This window comes from Teleopsis dalmanni, chromosome 1 (assembly GCF_002237135.1).
Source record: "Teleopsis dalmanni isolate 2A chromosome 1, ASM223713v2, whole genome shotgun sequence".
Classification (NCBI taxonomy): domain Eukaryota; kingdom Metazoa; phylum Arthropoda; class Insecta; order Diptera; family Diopsidae; genus Teleopsis; species Teleopsis dalmanni.
In genome coordinates, this window is record NC_051846.1 from 14,324,270 (window position 1) to 14,341,563 (window position 17,294).

Consider the following 17,294-nt stretch of genomic DNA (forward strand, 5'->3'; position numbering starts at 1 on the left):
AAACAGAACTTGCTTCCAACAATTTTTGTTTTTCTGTCACGGAAATAGTACAGAACTTGAACGCACAGTAATATATCGCACAGCAGATACGTCAAAGTTGACAGACACCAAAACGACTTGATTTACTCTTTAAACGCAATGTTGAAATTCTCTGTGAACGCACTGCGAAGCGTCTTTGGGTGTCTTGTTAGGCTACGGTGTGAAAAATGCCTTAGTCCTGTTCCACTTTTTTGGGAAGCGTTTAATAAAAAGTACCACAATTTCGTTGTGGTGATTTGTTAGCCCAGCAAAGGCAAGTTTTTCCTAACTATGTCATTGTACACATGGCACACAAGAACAAGTACCGAAAGCGTAAGCATGTTTACATGAGGGACTTATGGGACATAAAAACTTAATGTATCATATTGCCACGCAGCAGGTGATTTTCACATTGGAGATTCAAAATGAGTTGGGTACCTTAGTATGAAAGCTCGACTCCACTTAACGAAAGCGGAATTGGGTAAACAGAATGGAGGAAGGAACCGTTATAAATCAACTGTTATAAAGAGACAAGACATTACTGTGTTCGTAATAGAAACACCTGTCGCCAGTTGAATGTTGCCGCTTATATAAGCACTGATATGGCACCTACAAGTTAGCAGCAGTACTAGTAACGAGCAACATGAAGGTTGCTAGTTGATGTTCGCTTATGGCTTGTTTGACTGGTTGAAATGGTTCCTTTACGAAAAAAGTTTTTCCAGAAAAATGGAGCCCTAGCAAAAAGTGTAAATAGATAAATCTCTTTAGCCTATTTATAATTGTCAACCATTTTTATTACAAGAAATTTACTGTAAGAGATTCTAAAGCAACAGGTTATAGGCGGTATGACCTGCCACTGATGTCCCAAAGTTGTTTCCTATAAATACTTTAAATGTCTAATTATTGTTTTAATATTAAATTAATGTAAGGGTTATAACATATAAAACTTTTTTAATTCATACATCATCACACGAATACTTCTACTATATAATTTTATGATATATCTGAAACAGATTAAATCTCTGTATTATAGTATATAAAATCAAATAACTATAATAGAAGTGATTTTATATCTATAAAAGGCCAGTTTTCAGCACTGACATAGTCAAGATTTCGCCAAAGAGTGCTATAAGGTATTCAAGTATTCAATTAAAAGTCAAAAAATGGAGATAATAATTTGTGTATAAATATAGTTACAGTATTTATCACGGAGTAAGAAAAACATTTCCTTTGTTATAAACTAAATAATATAAATACTCTTCCTTTGATCTTCTAAATCTACACTGCAAAAAAAATATTAATGAAAATTTAAGTTTTTCAGAACTATTAATCAGTACCATTTTCTTCCGAAAAACTGAAGTGATATATTATATTAACTATTTCTAAAGTCCAATTACTACTTGATAGTATAGTTTAAATCAACAATTTAATAACTAGATTAAAACTTTAATCCCGATAACTTCTTTAATCTGCTATTAATAGCAATTCACAATTTAATAACTGAATTAGAACTTTAATCTCAATAACTGCTATAATCTGCTATTAATCTCAATCTACTTTTTAACAACTGGAATAAAGCTTCAATATTGATAAGTGCTTTAATCCCTTGATAATCCCACAGTGTAAACGATATATTAAACTCTCATTATGTTTTTTATTTTGTCACTATTTTCTTTAAAAAACTACATCCTTTTTTGATGGAATTATAATTCGGAGTCACTTTAAACGTTTCTCTTTAAATGCTTGACTAGATATCTTGTTTCAATTTCACTTTCAAACTTATTTTTTAATATTGACTAGTCTTAGTCCATATTTTATATAAACTTTTGAACAATAATTACGTTTCGTTATAAAACTGTCAATAAAATTTCAATAAAACTCCTTTAAGGAATTATTTTATTGGTGGTATATAAAAGTTACTCTCTCCTTTAAATTAGAACCTTATTCAGTAACTTTCTTCAGTTATTGAATTTGCTATATCATCTGAAACTCCCTTCGTGTTTATTTTATTCATTTTCATTTGAAATTAGCTCAAATTTATATAAAATTTAGTAAATGGGAGTCATTTTTTTTATTCAATTCCTTTTCAATTTAGCGTCCGTCAACTGCAAATAGTTCGTCACTATTTGCCTAAGCACGCAATTTTTTAATGCATACTTTATGAGCTCCTCGGCTGGCAATCAGAATGTGGACTTACGTATTTACAATGTTTTAGTAATCAAGCCCATAGATACATCATAGACCATCCAGGCGCGTGGTTATGCGTCGCTGGCGAGTAATCAATTTTGAATTTGTCATTGTCAGTTGCCTAAATGCTGCACATTTATTTATTTAAATTTGCCACAAGAAGAATTACCAGAGCCAGGAAACAGTAGCTATAGAACCTAACAACAACAATAACAACTGAAGCGCCAAAAGAAGCTACACCACTGACACTAATGCCAAGTCCAAGTAACATAGTAAACCGAAAGAGCCACAGGTCCTCACCAAATATTGATGGTAATTACAGCAATTAGTAGTCAAGTGGCGATAACGTTGGGGGGACTCACACTCCAAAATACTAGCACTAAGCTACCCAATTGGTGCTGGAGTTAGTGTTGATATCGCTGCCGCTGTCGGTAGTGATGGTGGTGGTGGTGTTGGTGTTGGTGGTGGTATCGACTTTATGCCTGTGGGTTAGTGGCCAGTGTAATAATGACGGTGGTTGGTGGAAATGTTATTGCTGAACTATTTCTGATGCTCTCAGTTATGTATGGCACTGCTCCATGTTTGTTTATTTGCGTGTTTTAAGTGAATTACTTTTAGTCCGGAACAAAGTTTCACATTTTTCTAATTTCTTAACTTAAATATACGAAACCATTACAGCGGCATTTGTGGTGATAACGAATACTAACATCAAAATTTTATTTGGTAATAATTACTTTTTTCTTAATTTCTTAATTTATTTTAAGACAATTACTTCCTTTACGTATTTACAAATTTAACCTCCACTTATGTATGGTGTCTTTCTTAATTTTAACTTTAAATGAAATATTTAAACAAAATATATTTAAAAAGGTGAAAGATTTTTGTAGGTTTCGAACATATTTTATATTTAGTTCTGATACAAGACTTTCTATTCCGAAATTCAATTATTACATACCGCATAGCTTAAAGGAGAAGTAGATCTACCCAAATTTCACCACAAATTCTTCAAGACAAAAATTAAAAACATTTATTAGAAATATTAATTTTTTAATCTCAATGAATAAACACTAAAAAATACTTTATGATCAGCGTAGAGAAAATAATCACCTTGTTTATGCGAGTTTTAAAAACTATTTTAAGGCTCTTAAAATCTACTTTAAGCTCTCGAAAATATTCTTCAAAAATTTTGCTTAAATCCACTTTTTGCTTACTAAAAACAGTTATATATTAATTATAATAAACAAACATCACTTTTAGGCTTTCCATAAATAACTGAAAGTAATTTAAAGGTTTGAGTTCCTAATATAATTTTAAAATATATTTTAAAATCAATAATAAAACTCGCATAAATCTTGACTTAATAATATGAGGTACATGCTTTCTCAAATGCTAGATGACATCATCTGTGTCTCTTCTGTGATCGCGCTATATAATCATGGTTACAACAACAACATCTTACACAATGTTTACTCTTGCTCAGTAATTACTATCTATCAAGATCATCTTCCATTCTTATTTTCACTTGTTTCCAATTTTCGCTTAGATATATATCTTGTCTAAATACAATGCCTTCTGTATTCTGATGTGTGCTTTTCACTTGATTACTGGAATGGGGTTTCAGCCACTGACCTTTACAGTTTAATGGGTGAATTTCATCCATTTTACATTTCTAGCAGGTTTTAATGGGTTCCAGACCACACTGTGGCTTTCGATGATTTTCACCTACCAGACACGAAATAGCATTTAAAGTAAAATAAAATGAAATGAAATTACATAAAATAATACAAAAAATTAAAAACATTAATGAAAGCAAATGTAGTATTAGGAGATAAAATGGAATGAACTTAAATAATAAATAATAAAATAACAAAAAAATTAAATTATATTAAATCAAGTTAAATATAACAGAAACTATATATAAAATATAATAGAATTAAATAAAACAAAATAAAATAAAATATAATAGTAAAAAACACATGTTATTTAGAATAACAGAAAATAAAATATTTATAAAAAGTCTATAAACTAAACTGAAATAAAATATAGTATATTAAAATAATATAACATTATATAGAGTAAGATAAAATATAATACAATAAAATAAAAAAACGTTAAATAATGTAAAATAAATAAATTATAAGTAGTAATGTGAAATGAAATAAAATGAAATAAAATAGTAAAAAAATGGATATTATATAAAATAAAACAGAAAATAATTAATAATTAAATGAAAGAAGATCATTTAAAATAAAGTAAGACAAAATAAAATATAATAAAGATGTTTTTAGAACATTAGTGAAATGCAAACACAAAAATTCATTTTATATTATTTTAATTAATTGAATTTTTGGTTGACCATACAGCTGCTTCGACCATCATCGTAAATAATTTATTGAAACTGCAAGTACCAGGTATCGAACTCGTGTCCTGCCAAATTTTAAGCTCAGAGTCAACGCACCATAACCAACTGCCCCAAAGCCGTACTTAACTTTAATATTCGCACATTTTAAAATATAATAAATTACAATAAAATTATGTCGAAAACAAAATAAAAAAAATAAATAAAGTAAATTGATTCATAAAACAAAAAAAGAAATAAAAAAAATTACATAACATAAAATAAACAAAGTAAAATAAAAATAAGAAAATAAAATCCAGTGAAATAAAATACAAAATCAAAAAATATTATATAATAATTATATTATTAATATATAATATATAATTAGAGGAAATAAAAATAAAATAAAATAAAATAAAAATAACAAAATTAAATCGAATAAAGTCAAATCAAATATAATGCAAAATTAAAAAAATAATATAATATAAAATAAGAGAGAATTAATAATAAGTATAATAAAAATTTTAAAATAAATTTCAATGAAATCAAATTAAATAAAACGCAATATTAATAAAATTAATATAACAAAAACAAGTGAAAGTAAAAAATAAATGAAATAAAATAATAAAAAAGAATATGCTGTTAAAAATTTAATTAAAACAGAATATAATGAAATGAATAAATGAAATGAATCATAAAAAAAAAATATGGCAATATAAAATGAAATATGATGGCATTTGATGAAGTATGTTAATAAAAATAAAATATGTTGTAAAATTAAACATAAATAAAACAAAATGAGGTAGAAATGAATGAGACCAAAGTCAAATAAAGTTAATACATGTAAGCATTACCTTTCACACACAAGTACGATTTTTGTAAATTATTAATTAGACGTTGATGTGAGCTCTTTTTCTAACGCATCCGTTTCATCTTATTTACAATTTGCTTTTGCTTTTGCTTTTGCATTTGGATTTTTTATATTCATTCTTTGCTTTGCACTATTATTTATGCAATAATTCCACCCTTTTGCTGAGCTTGACACCAGCTTAGCTCAGCATTTCTAGTATTCCCGCTACTATAAGATTTAAAAGTCGCAACAATTTGTTTCGTGCAACAGATTTGCAGTGTGTTTGGGTGGTCATTTCAGAAGTGCATTCAGTACTACCCCTGAAAGCATGCCTAACTAAAAAGTAAAAAGTAGATGCGAGGGTGAGCGCACAACTGAGAGCACAGCATGCTACAAGTGTGTGCGTGTGTTTGTATACGGAAGCACACAGGTCGCTGTTCTGTAGCGCATGATTCTATTTTGCCGAGAGCAACGTGAGTAACGGTGTTGCCTGTTGTTTCGAGAGCAAAAGAGTGTTGCTTGCTTTACTTCGCTTTGCTTTGCTTTGCTTTGCTTTACTACTTGTTGTGTCTGCAATATTTGAGGGTTGTTTGCAATTGCAAAAACGTAAACAGGAGCATTTGTGTGCATAATATAGAACTCCTTTAAATACTCAAATAAATAAATATTTTTTTATTTTATTTAATGTAAATAACATTTAGGATTGAAATTATTGAAGTACTTTTGTTATAAATGCATTATTAACATTTTATTGGATTGTTTACAATTATACCAATTGAGGTAAATTCGAAGTTTTGAGACCTGCAGCTAAATTTTAGTATATTGCACATATGCACAAGTAGGCCATTTCAGCCGCCCGCTTTTTGAGCAAATCTTTTTTGACCGTATGCAATGCAAAACTACAAGTGAAGCGACGCCATCGCTCTTTGTAGTTGTTTGTAAGTGTTGCTTGCTGTGCGGTGCGCTCTCATTCATTCATTACAGTTAAGGAGCGCAAATTTTACCGTTGTTAGAACGCGGCATCAAGCAACATTTTAAAGAAAATCGACTGTCAGGCTCATCACACACAACAGTAGAAGGGAGAGGTCAACAAAAACTGACGCACAACCTCAGAAACTGTGCAAAAATTCAATTTAAATTTTTCTTTTATTTATTACTATTATTGCAACTCAACTCGGTTATTATTTATTGTATTAATTGTGTCAATCAAAACAAATTTTTCGCCTGCAACGCTCTCAAAACCTCAAGCGCTCTCTAAACTTAAACTATAAAAATAAAAACATTAAAAATTTCAACTGTTATCGAAACGAAAAACTTGTAAAATTCTAATTTAAAATCTGTGCAGTGTTATTAGCAACGCGAATAAATTATCTAAATACCACGGATTTTAATGGCATAAAGTAAGTAAAATAAAATTTTTTCAATCAATTCAGTATGAAAGCAAAATGACAGAACGAATTTCTTGGCGAACGCATATGGTAAAAGTTGCTGAAAATTTTTCAAGTGAAAATTATTTGTTAGTGATTACTTAATATCCTTTGGTTGTTGTTTTCAACTTGTTTTTCTTGTTGTTGTATTTCACTCACACGAATGAAATCACTATAAAAACGATTTGACTTCGGCAATCGTTCGGTTTTGCATGTCAAAACAGCTAGCTCGCTGCAAATTGCGGTATTGCCATTCGTGCTGTCATTTTTTTGCTTATTTCCTTCTTCGAGTGAGTGAATTAAACAAAGCAACAAAGCAAGTCGTTCACTGCTTTAAAAAATTAAAAATAAATAGTTAAAGTGCTTAAAAAATTGTGAAATTTGGTTTTTTATTATAAATAAACTATAAAGCATTGTGGATAATATGAAATAAAGGTAAATAATTGTGTATTTAGTGTTGAATAAACTATTCAGTAAACTACAAATAATAACACGAAAAGTTTTTTGCCGAGAGTGTCAAGTTTTGTGCTCCAGGAAATATACAATAAGAGCAGAGCATCGCTCTCTCACACTCATTCTGCAGCAACACTTGTTTGCTACAATAAAATAACTGTCAAAAACAAACCTGAATAAGTGCTACTAAAATGTTGCCATCTTTATTTACCTCCCACAAATATTACTAAATAATATTAAATAGTAGATATGTAATCAAATAATCGGTAATATTGCATGAATGTGCAATAACTGTTATTGAAACTAAATTAAATTTATTTTATACATATACATACTTAATAAATATATAAATACTTACACGAATATATATCTACATGTATTTATATCAATACATATAGTATGAGGCATTGGAAATCTGTTTGTCGTCTATGTAAGTTTTCTATGATTTTGACAGCAATTGTTTAAATAGTTTTGTTTTTAGTAAAATTGATCATTGCTTTTATTCGAGCATCTGATATAGTAATATTTATTGGCAATAAATAGATAACTGAGGATTTTTGCAAAAAAATTTTAAATTTTTTAGCGATAATTACAATTCATTACCAAATTAAGAGTGAATATTCTATATATTTACAAGCGTCAGAAAAACATCGCAGAAGAGGACTAGAACAGGAAAGTCATCAAAATGCTACAAGAAACCACTATATCTAGTAATTATAGCTCATTTGAAATTAAATACCCCCATAATAAGCTCTGCTATAATAATGAAGTCGAAATTTATTTTAGTAAGACAAAATAAGATATTATCACCCCCAGGAAATAATATCTTATATTACACCGCCATTGAAACATTATTATTACCTTAGTTATTATTTCACATTCTAATTTTTTTCTCATATTTTTTTTCATCAATTACCAGTTTATAGTTTATATATTGTTTAATTGATTGTCTATAACAATAGCTGTAGCCATGACGCGTTACAAGATGGAAAGGGTAGACCACAGAAAAAGTCTTTACAATAAAATTACAATTGAATTTCCACTCAATCTATGATTGCATACTACATGCTTCTTCTTTTTGTTATGGAATATTGTCCTATTACTTCGACTATGCTTTTAAGCATAGGCTTTTCTTGATAACATCCAAGGAAGATGGCAAAAGATGTTGTTCCAATGATATTAGAATTAAAGTTCCACTTAATCGGTGATTATTTATCATATGAACATTATTTTCTTTGCGAAATATTAGCATATAACTACTACGCATTAGATGGGGACTCTACTTGGCTATATTCATGTCTATAAACTCCAACGCTGAGACAATTTTACCACCTTGAACCTTAGGCATAGTCTTAGACGTTCATTAGAGGGCGGTCCTGGAGTTGGTCAATTTTCTTAAAAATGGAACCCCCTAAAACTGTAAATTGGTGCATCGCATATTATTGAGCAGTCACAAATCAGATATCAGACGCTTTCATCGTCCTCTCTACAACTGCGAAAGGAATTTTTAAATACAAAATTCAGTCTTCTGGCATAGTTCTCTAATCGGCTGTGAGCAATTAACAAACCTTTCACACAATTGATATGTTTATGGAGCATCTATAGAGTGCTGGAATTTTTTTTTAAGAGAAAGCAACCCATGTTCTTACAGATGTCTACCTATTGTTGAGTCTTGTCATCTTTTATTTTATAATGAAATAATTTTATTCATATTTTATTCACATTATTTCATATATAGGCTAAGCTTCATTCCATGAGCAGACAGATAATCATAAGCCCCTAAGTTTGTTCGATCATCTTACTAAATATGAGTATAAATGTTTTGTGTGAGCATCGAGTTTCTTTCCTCGTTATTACATTTAAAAAACTTTATAATTTATTTTTTTTATTAAAATTAAAGCGTATAAAATAACGTGAAGATCTCGTACAGGTGCTTGATTTTTTTTCTAGAAAGACTTCATATTTATTGCACTTTATTAAATAAAGAGTAAATAATTAAATAAAAACCCCTTAAAATCTCTCTTGAGTGAATAATAATCGAATGGAACTTTTTTTCGTCAATAAGAGTGTCTGGACAAAAAACATTAAGATTATTAATCTTTCTAAGAAAAATTATTCATTTAAAAGTAACATTTGTAACTTCATAATTAAATAAGATAAGATTTCTACATTAAACACTCACTTATTGGATCATAACCTCGGTTAGATACTTTGCTTCCCACTAGTAAAATACTGTTACAAAGCTTAAAAGTTATAATATATAATTTTATTTTGACTTAAATGATATAAGAGTTTAAACCTTCTAATCAAATTAAAACATAAACGTATATTATCATAGTCTTGAAAACTTTTCTGACAAATTTTAGTAATAAATTGCAATAGAGTTTGAGCCTTATGGAAAATGCTTCAAGATTGTATTTTATTTGTAACAAAATGAGGTACTAAGTGCCAAACCTTTACAAAAAATGTCATCCCAATAATTTAGCTTTATAATAAAAATTATAATAAAATAGCTAAAAATCTACGAAATCATCCAAAAAGTGTTATTCTATTAGGAAATATTTCAGGGCTGTACTTTATTTGTAGTAAACCGGCTAGAAATCTACAAAAACCCACATTATATCCATTGATTAATACCAACGTCAGCCAAAAATAATTAAAAGACTGAATTTTTCCCTTTTAAATTAAATAAAATGTAAAAATTCGATATATTAAACTTTAATATTAAATTTATTCATCTATACGAATAATTTTTTTTCTAAATTTAACTCAAAATGCCTAATAAATTGGTGAAAACTTTCCGAACTTGAAGCCATCTGAACTGCCCTCTTCCTATGTGTGAACATTACACGAGCAAATATGAACATGAACGTGTTAACTTTTGTGTACGGTCTGCATTATTTAATAACACAGGGTAGCCACTTAATTAAAATTTCTAATTTACGTGCATAAATATTAAATATTTAAAGAATTGCTGCAATGGCACGAAAACTTATTTGAAAAAAGTGAAATGTGAAACAATAGCAACAACAAGGAATGACGTGATTTGTTGTTATGATGATATGCGTACTCGTCACATTGTGAAAAAGTGGCAATTGCGGCAATAGCGGCAATAGCGGCTCTCGCCCACACAGTACCTAGCAACTACGAAAATATAAAAACCAACTGTTGTGGGCAACGTAACAATTGTCACGAGGATACGCAACAACAACAATAACAACAGCGAAAAAATACAAACAACAATCACAAGAATAACGTAAAAAATTTTACACAAACAACAAAGAAAAAAAAGCGACTGCCACAAAGAAAAACCTTCTTAAAAATTCAATTAAAAAGTTCTGTAGCGGCCAACAACAACAACAGAAATAACAACGTAAATGGTTGGTATGGCAAAGCCGTGGAAGCGATGGTGTCGATCATAAGAATGTCGTTAATACTTGTGTGATTCCTGTTGCGTGTGCATGTGTCTTTACCTTTTTTATTAGTTGTATCACAACATATATATCTATATATATATATTATATGTATATTCGGTTATTCGTGAATATATGTTTTTGTTTCATATATTACGTCATGGATCCCCTTCTCTTGCAAACCTCAACTTTGCTGTAACGGTTGTCATTATTTGTCTGGAGACCTGAAAGTATAAACAGTAAAAAAAAAATTGTAGCATATGTTCAGGCACACATTCCCCGGTAACTTACTACCTAGCAACAAATAAAAGGAATTTTAATCAAACGTATGTTCCATTTCATTTCTGCTCATCACTTAAAAGGATATGTGTAACTATATGAGTAATCCACTTCTAATTTTAATGAAACTTTATTGATATTTGACTTGACCACCAGAATTGTATTGAGATTTTTTTATAGAACAATAAATTAATAAATCGAACAACAGAATGTCGTATTTAAACTTCATGTAGTGTTAGCGAAACGTCAAATGTGATTTGAAATTTGAAAGAGACTCGGTTTTACCACTGTTTTACCTCATAATATTAAAAACTGTGTACTGCCCGCATATTTGAAGGGTCACCGCAAGTTGCAATTATCTTGACAGGATCGGTCGATCTTATGTGACGGAAAAACGTTTCAAAATGAAAGAGAATAGACGTGTTTTGATATACTTTGTAATTTCTGCGCTTTGCTCTCGGCTATGAAGACGATACTACATAATGCAGAAATACTTGTTATTGCTGTTGTTGTAGCTGGCGGAGATCTATAAAGTAAATAACATGAAACGATTTACAAAATCGCGTACATGGATTAGGATATGAGTAGGTATTGGTAGTGTAAGAATGGTGGGAATCATTTAGGGATAAGAATGTATTGAAGACAGTTATGATTTGATGTGATATCATCTTAGTTCAAAGCGGAGAAACCTAGCCAGATTTAAGTCCCGAAACCACTCACTGAGTTTGACAACGAAGTACTGTTCAATACTCTCAAGAAGGACTACACCAAAAGTTACAGTACTCGCCCACATTTGTTAATAGAGGTGTCTCGGCAGAAAACATGTGGACCATCATAATTTAACCGATAGGGCTATACAAATAACCATTTAACCAGTTGTGACTAGGGTTTACCAAAATTGTGCAAATTGGGCAAGTCACCGCATCAATTAGCCAACCATCTCTTTTGAAAATCTTCTACACTGAACGTAATAAGTACTTAAGATATTATATTAATAAACTTCATAATATCTTTTACCTTACTGAAGTGTTCTTTCCAATATCCCCAGACAAGAAAATAGGTGGATGGATATTCATTATATATTTTAGAAAAAAATAGCTAATAGTTAATAGTTAACAGACATATCTCCTGTTAAGAAACTGTTCTATATCTTAAGTTCACATCTGTATATAATTAAAACCTTATAAGAATTTTCATTGCTGGTCCAAAAGAGCTACTCTTAAACAATAAATTTAACTGTCATTAGTTGTGATATGTAGGCAGTCGCCACCAATTTGAAGTTGAAACATAAAGAAATATTTTTTAATAAGAAAATTTTAGATTTTATTAATAAAAACTTTCCTTATTATTTCAGGTGCTGATATAAGAAAGAGCAGAAGCAAACTTTCTTAAAACTTCTACTAGAAGCTAAACACTCTCGCAACTACGTCTTGAAATGCCTAAGTCTTAACCAATAATTATAAAAACATAATTTACAAATTTTTATTAAGTCAACGCAACAACGAAAGCAATACCTTACTGTGAATCATTTAAAATTTTTAAATTATACATAAAGTAATAACATTTAGGACAAACTCAAAATTTTATTAAAAATATATATAAAGCATAATTATTTAATATTTCGGTATAACTCAACTAAATAACAAAACAAATCCTTACAAAAAAAAAAAAAACAAAAAATTAAGAATAATTTTTGGAATGCTAAAAGTAAAACATCACCGTAGGTTGTGCTCCATTAGAAGTTAATGACTTTTAAGAAAACTCCATTAAACTCTTTAGATAAATTTGTACGATGTCATTCGAGAGTATTTCTTTGAACAATAATAAATCGATATTAAGGAAAAGTTCAGCAATTAAGTACACAGCATCGGTCTCATCGCTATCCAACTATGCTGCTACACCCAATATTGGACGTGTGGATGAGAACCAGCAAATACAGCAAAACATAAAACAATATCGTCACCAAATGGCACCACTGAAGAAAGCGATTACGACACCCATAAAGCAACAGCAACAGCCATTGCAACAAAATGGCGGTATCAATCCACAATCCTCAGTTAATGTGTACAAAAGGGCAGCGGCAACGACAACAATAATTAAGTCGAAGACAGCGAATATCAGTTCCGTAGCAATGCCGGCACCCACTAAATCGCAAGAAAACAAATTCAAGCGAAAGTCTGCGATTAGAGACACGGAAACTTGTTCGGTTAAGACTTTGAACGATTGTGTTGCGAGTATTGATGTGTTCGAGAACGGGTTTGCGACCGATGCTGAGATCTATGAGCGTCTTGAGTGGTCGGCGGCACAGTCTTTAGTTGAAATGAATTCTAAGGATAAGCAGCGTCGCAATGCACGTTTGCAGCTATCAACAATAGCAACAGTTCATCCTCAACCAGAAGTGAAAAAGGAAAAGGACGCACAAGGTGAGTTTGAGATTTTTATAAAACATTTTTTCCAAAACAATTTTTTATAATTTATAATAAAATTTTTACGCTAAAAACTACCAGATTTCGGTTTCATGAACACAATTAGCAATTTACATAGAACAAAAATAGAATAATTTAATTAATTTAGAATAATTTTAGGATAACTTTAGAATAATTAATTAATATTTTAAAATAGTTGAATCATAGCAGCTACTACCTACTCCACCATATTTTAGGAAAATATTTTTAGTCACAATCAAAAATTAGCTTGCTACTTTCCTGACATCTGTCAGAGCACCCTATAATCGTATTCATTCAACAATTTCCGTATTATTGTAGTACTAAGGCAGCCTTAAAATTTCAAAATAAAAGCTTTAAGGGATGATTACATTAAGAAAATAGAAGAAAAATGTGAAAATGTGATGAATGCAATATTTGAATATGTTAATTTGCATAATATTTTAGGAAATCATTTGTATTCACAATAGATTATTGGGTTGCTACAATCCTGACATCTTTTGGGATGCCTGATAATCATACGGAATCGAAAATTCCGTATGATTATGGAATTTTCGAGTGCACTTGTGTTGCACTGAGCGAGTTTTAAAAATTCAAAATGATGGCCTAAATGGTAGCGTTCGTTACATTAAAATAATTAAATATATATAATTAAAGATATATACTTAAAATATAAGAAAACCTTTTTCGATAATTCACAATCGATAATTGGGTTTCTACAAACCTGACATCTTTCGGTATACCTAATAGTTATATCCATTGTAGTACAAAGTGAGCTGTAGAGAATCAAAATAATAGCTATAAGGAATCATTACATTAAAGTAATGGAAGTAGTAGATGACATAATGCATATAGCATTTGAATAAAAATGAGGAAAATTTGTTATATTTCCTTAGTGAATTATAACAATTAATTTTTAGTAGTCTTAAGTTAATCCTCATATATTTGTAATTATATGATTTAACATATTAATACATAACGTATATTTCTTCTAAGGTACGAGTATTATTTTGTATGCTTTTATATTTTGATCAAAAATACACGAGTATATCTTGATACTCTATATACATACTAATATATGACAGCAAATATGTATATGTGGACTTCACTAAAGAAGATAGGTACTTATTGGGTACATTTCTATTCAAACCTCATAAAACCAATGACCTTTATTCAAAGTTTAACACAAATTTCTTTAATATTTATTTTACTGTAAGTAAAAATGAAAGACTGTTAATTGAAAATCAATATAGTTCATTGTTTTCACACCAAACGTCCGATTATGGATGCGTAACTATGAGTAGTTAAAGTATTCCGGATTACCAAAACAGAAAAATACTCGCATACGAAAGTAGTAGAAAGTAATATTGCACTAGGAGTATGAGCGGTGCGTGAAGTAAGTAATACCATCAACACTAATTGACATGCAACAGAACCTAGAGTACCTGTAGTGGCTGTCGCTGAATGTCACCACAACAAATGATGATAGCACCAAGGCACGCGGCTACTCCACCGAACGAACAGGTGGCACCATCAATTGTGTTTGTTTAAACTTGATAGCGTATACGCAATTGTGGTCGGCACCGACGCCAATAGTGGAGCCGTGGGAGCAAAGAAATATTGTCAATGGGTGAGCAACATGAACAGCCAATGTAAACGCTGCGTTGCTGCGTTTACAGTGAGCGAAGTGTTTGACCATTATTGCCATTAAGTAATCTTTTCGTCATAAGTTGACACTTTATGAGGTGTTCATGCGACACTTAAATGGTCATTTAAGTAAGTGAAAATGGTAATTAAACTCATAAACATGCCGATACGAAAAAACAGTATATCACAACATTCCATGTCATTCACTGCAGAGGAATACGTTGAACTTATCCCCGGAACACTGATTGCCAAGTGCAGAGCTCATTTGAACCGCTTGTACTATATGTAAAAAAATAAACAATTTATTAAATTTACGACTATTAACGAGTACACTGTGCTACATACTCTGCTCAACCAATCAGCATGTATCGTATCATTGAATCAAACGTCATAGACGAAATTGCCAAAATACGGCAAACTAATTTGTATGCTTATTTCTTTTTTAAACGCAAATATTGTAGTTAAACTGAATAAAACTGAAATAATAATAATAAAACAATAAAACTGCCAAAAATTCAAAACTTCATTTATTTGCGGCAGTTGCACGAGAATCGGCAACACTCACTCCACGTACCAGCAACATAAAATGCAGCTCCGATTAGGTTGTGCACGTGTTTCGTATAAATTAAGGGAAATGAGATTGTTATGATTATTTTTGTTGTTATTGTTGCCTTAATTTTTTAACCCCATCAACATCGCATGCAACCCTTTCCTGCGCCTTTGTGCTTTTGTTCCAACCTAACAAAATTAGGATTCGGCAGCAATGGCAAAGTTCGCCTCCTGCCATGTCTTCACACAAATTCCAATAAATTTCAGTCGAACTACTGTTGTTTGGTGTCATTAAGCTGTTGCTTACTCCAGCAAACAAAATCGAGCTCCTCTTGCACGACACTTGCTCATCAATTTTCATGTTTGGATTGACTACAATAAGCACCAAAAAGAAAATACAAAAAAGTTATTGAATACTTGAGGAGAAGGGGGAAATGAGGAAAAATAAAGTTTTCGATAATGCAACATTTTGTTGATTTTTTGTATTTTCTTATATTTCCTATTATGTGGACAAACTTTGATTTTTGCAGGTTGGTACCAACAGGTACAACAGCTCCTCACAGCCCCACAAATACTCATAAGACAGCACATGACATGAATAAATAAAACCATTGCATATTATAAAATCCAAATGCTAATAGAAAATCTATAATATTAAACTAATGAAACTGAGTAGTTGAATTATAATACAAGTCCTTCTAACACCAAATACTTTACAGCATATATGTTATTTAACTCTTTTCTCAAAGAGAGTGAACATCTAAAATGGTTCTGTTTAAGTTTTTTAATGGCACGAAAGATTCACCTATAATATATGAAAAACTCCTAGTATCTCAGTGTTAAAGTTTAGTTCCTCAGATTAAGATAATACAATTTACAAATATTGACTTTCGAATAGTTTTTTCCGGTACAATAATATACACCTAAAATTTAATCAAATCAGATAAAACATCTAGAGTTCAGTCTGTAGAATAATCAAATAACGACTACTTCTTTGAGATTCGACTTTATTCATTAATGTAGTCTACTTAAAGAGTAATACTCGTACAATCATTCTCGTTTCTTTAACATTTCGGTAGCTCACTTGTAAAATGATATATCTTTACTTCAAAATATATCGCAGTTTCGGTGACAACTTTTTATTCGGAGCAAAATCTCTTTCCCTGTATTATTTTTTTGATGTGTGCGAAAAGATGTTAATCCCTGACAACTAAATCTGACGAATACTATAGCTGCAGAAACTATTCAAAGTATATTGTCTTGGTAAAAGAAGACTTTTTTCCGCATATGGGGCCGTTATTTCACAATCTTTCAAGGTAGTTGATTGACAAAATTACAAAGCGTTCTTGGTTACTTTGAGCAATACTCTTCATCTAATGCCTACTCAGCTGTTTACCGATTCGACTCTGGAATGAAGTGATGAATTCAAGTATCGTCCACTATTACTGAATAATGCAAACAGTTTTTCTTATCTTCAAACAGCTGTGAGCATACGCAGCACCCACTTCAAGAATAGCTTTCTGATAGACAAATGTCTATGCAAAATGAAGTCAACACATTACTTTGAGATCTTTAAGATGCCAGATATCGCTTGCAATTTCACTTTACGGTGCATCAAAACGATTTTAAGGACTCTTTTGGTGTTTTTACTGATGTTAGCACCGGGTAGAATTGTTAGACCGGGTAGAT

General features: G+C 30.5%; 1 protein-coding gene across 2 annotated transcripts in view; it reads left to right on the forward strand.

The window, feature by feature from the left end:
• Nucleotides 1–12,633: 12,633 nt before the first annotated feature.
• Nucleotides 12,634–17,294, forward strand: part of LOC119670626 (zinc finger protein 37) — a 30,141-nt gene continuing 25,480 nt past the window's right edge. For both annotated transcript variants that reach the window (XM_038080958.1, XM_038080959.1), the window contains exon 1: nt 12,634–13,388. In XM_038080958.1, the coding sequence (XP_037936886.1) occupies nt 12,758–13,388 (631 nt within the window). In that variant the 5' untranslated portion in view covers nt 12,634–12,757. The remainder of the gene's footprint in view (nt 13,389–17,294) is intronic.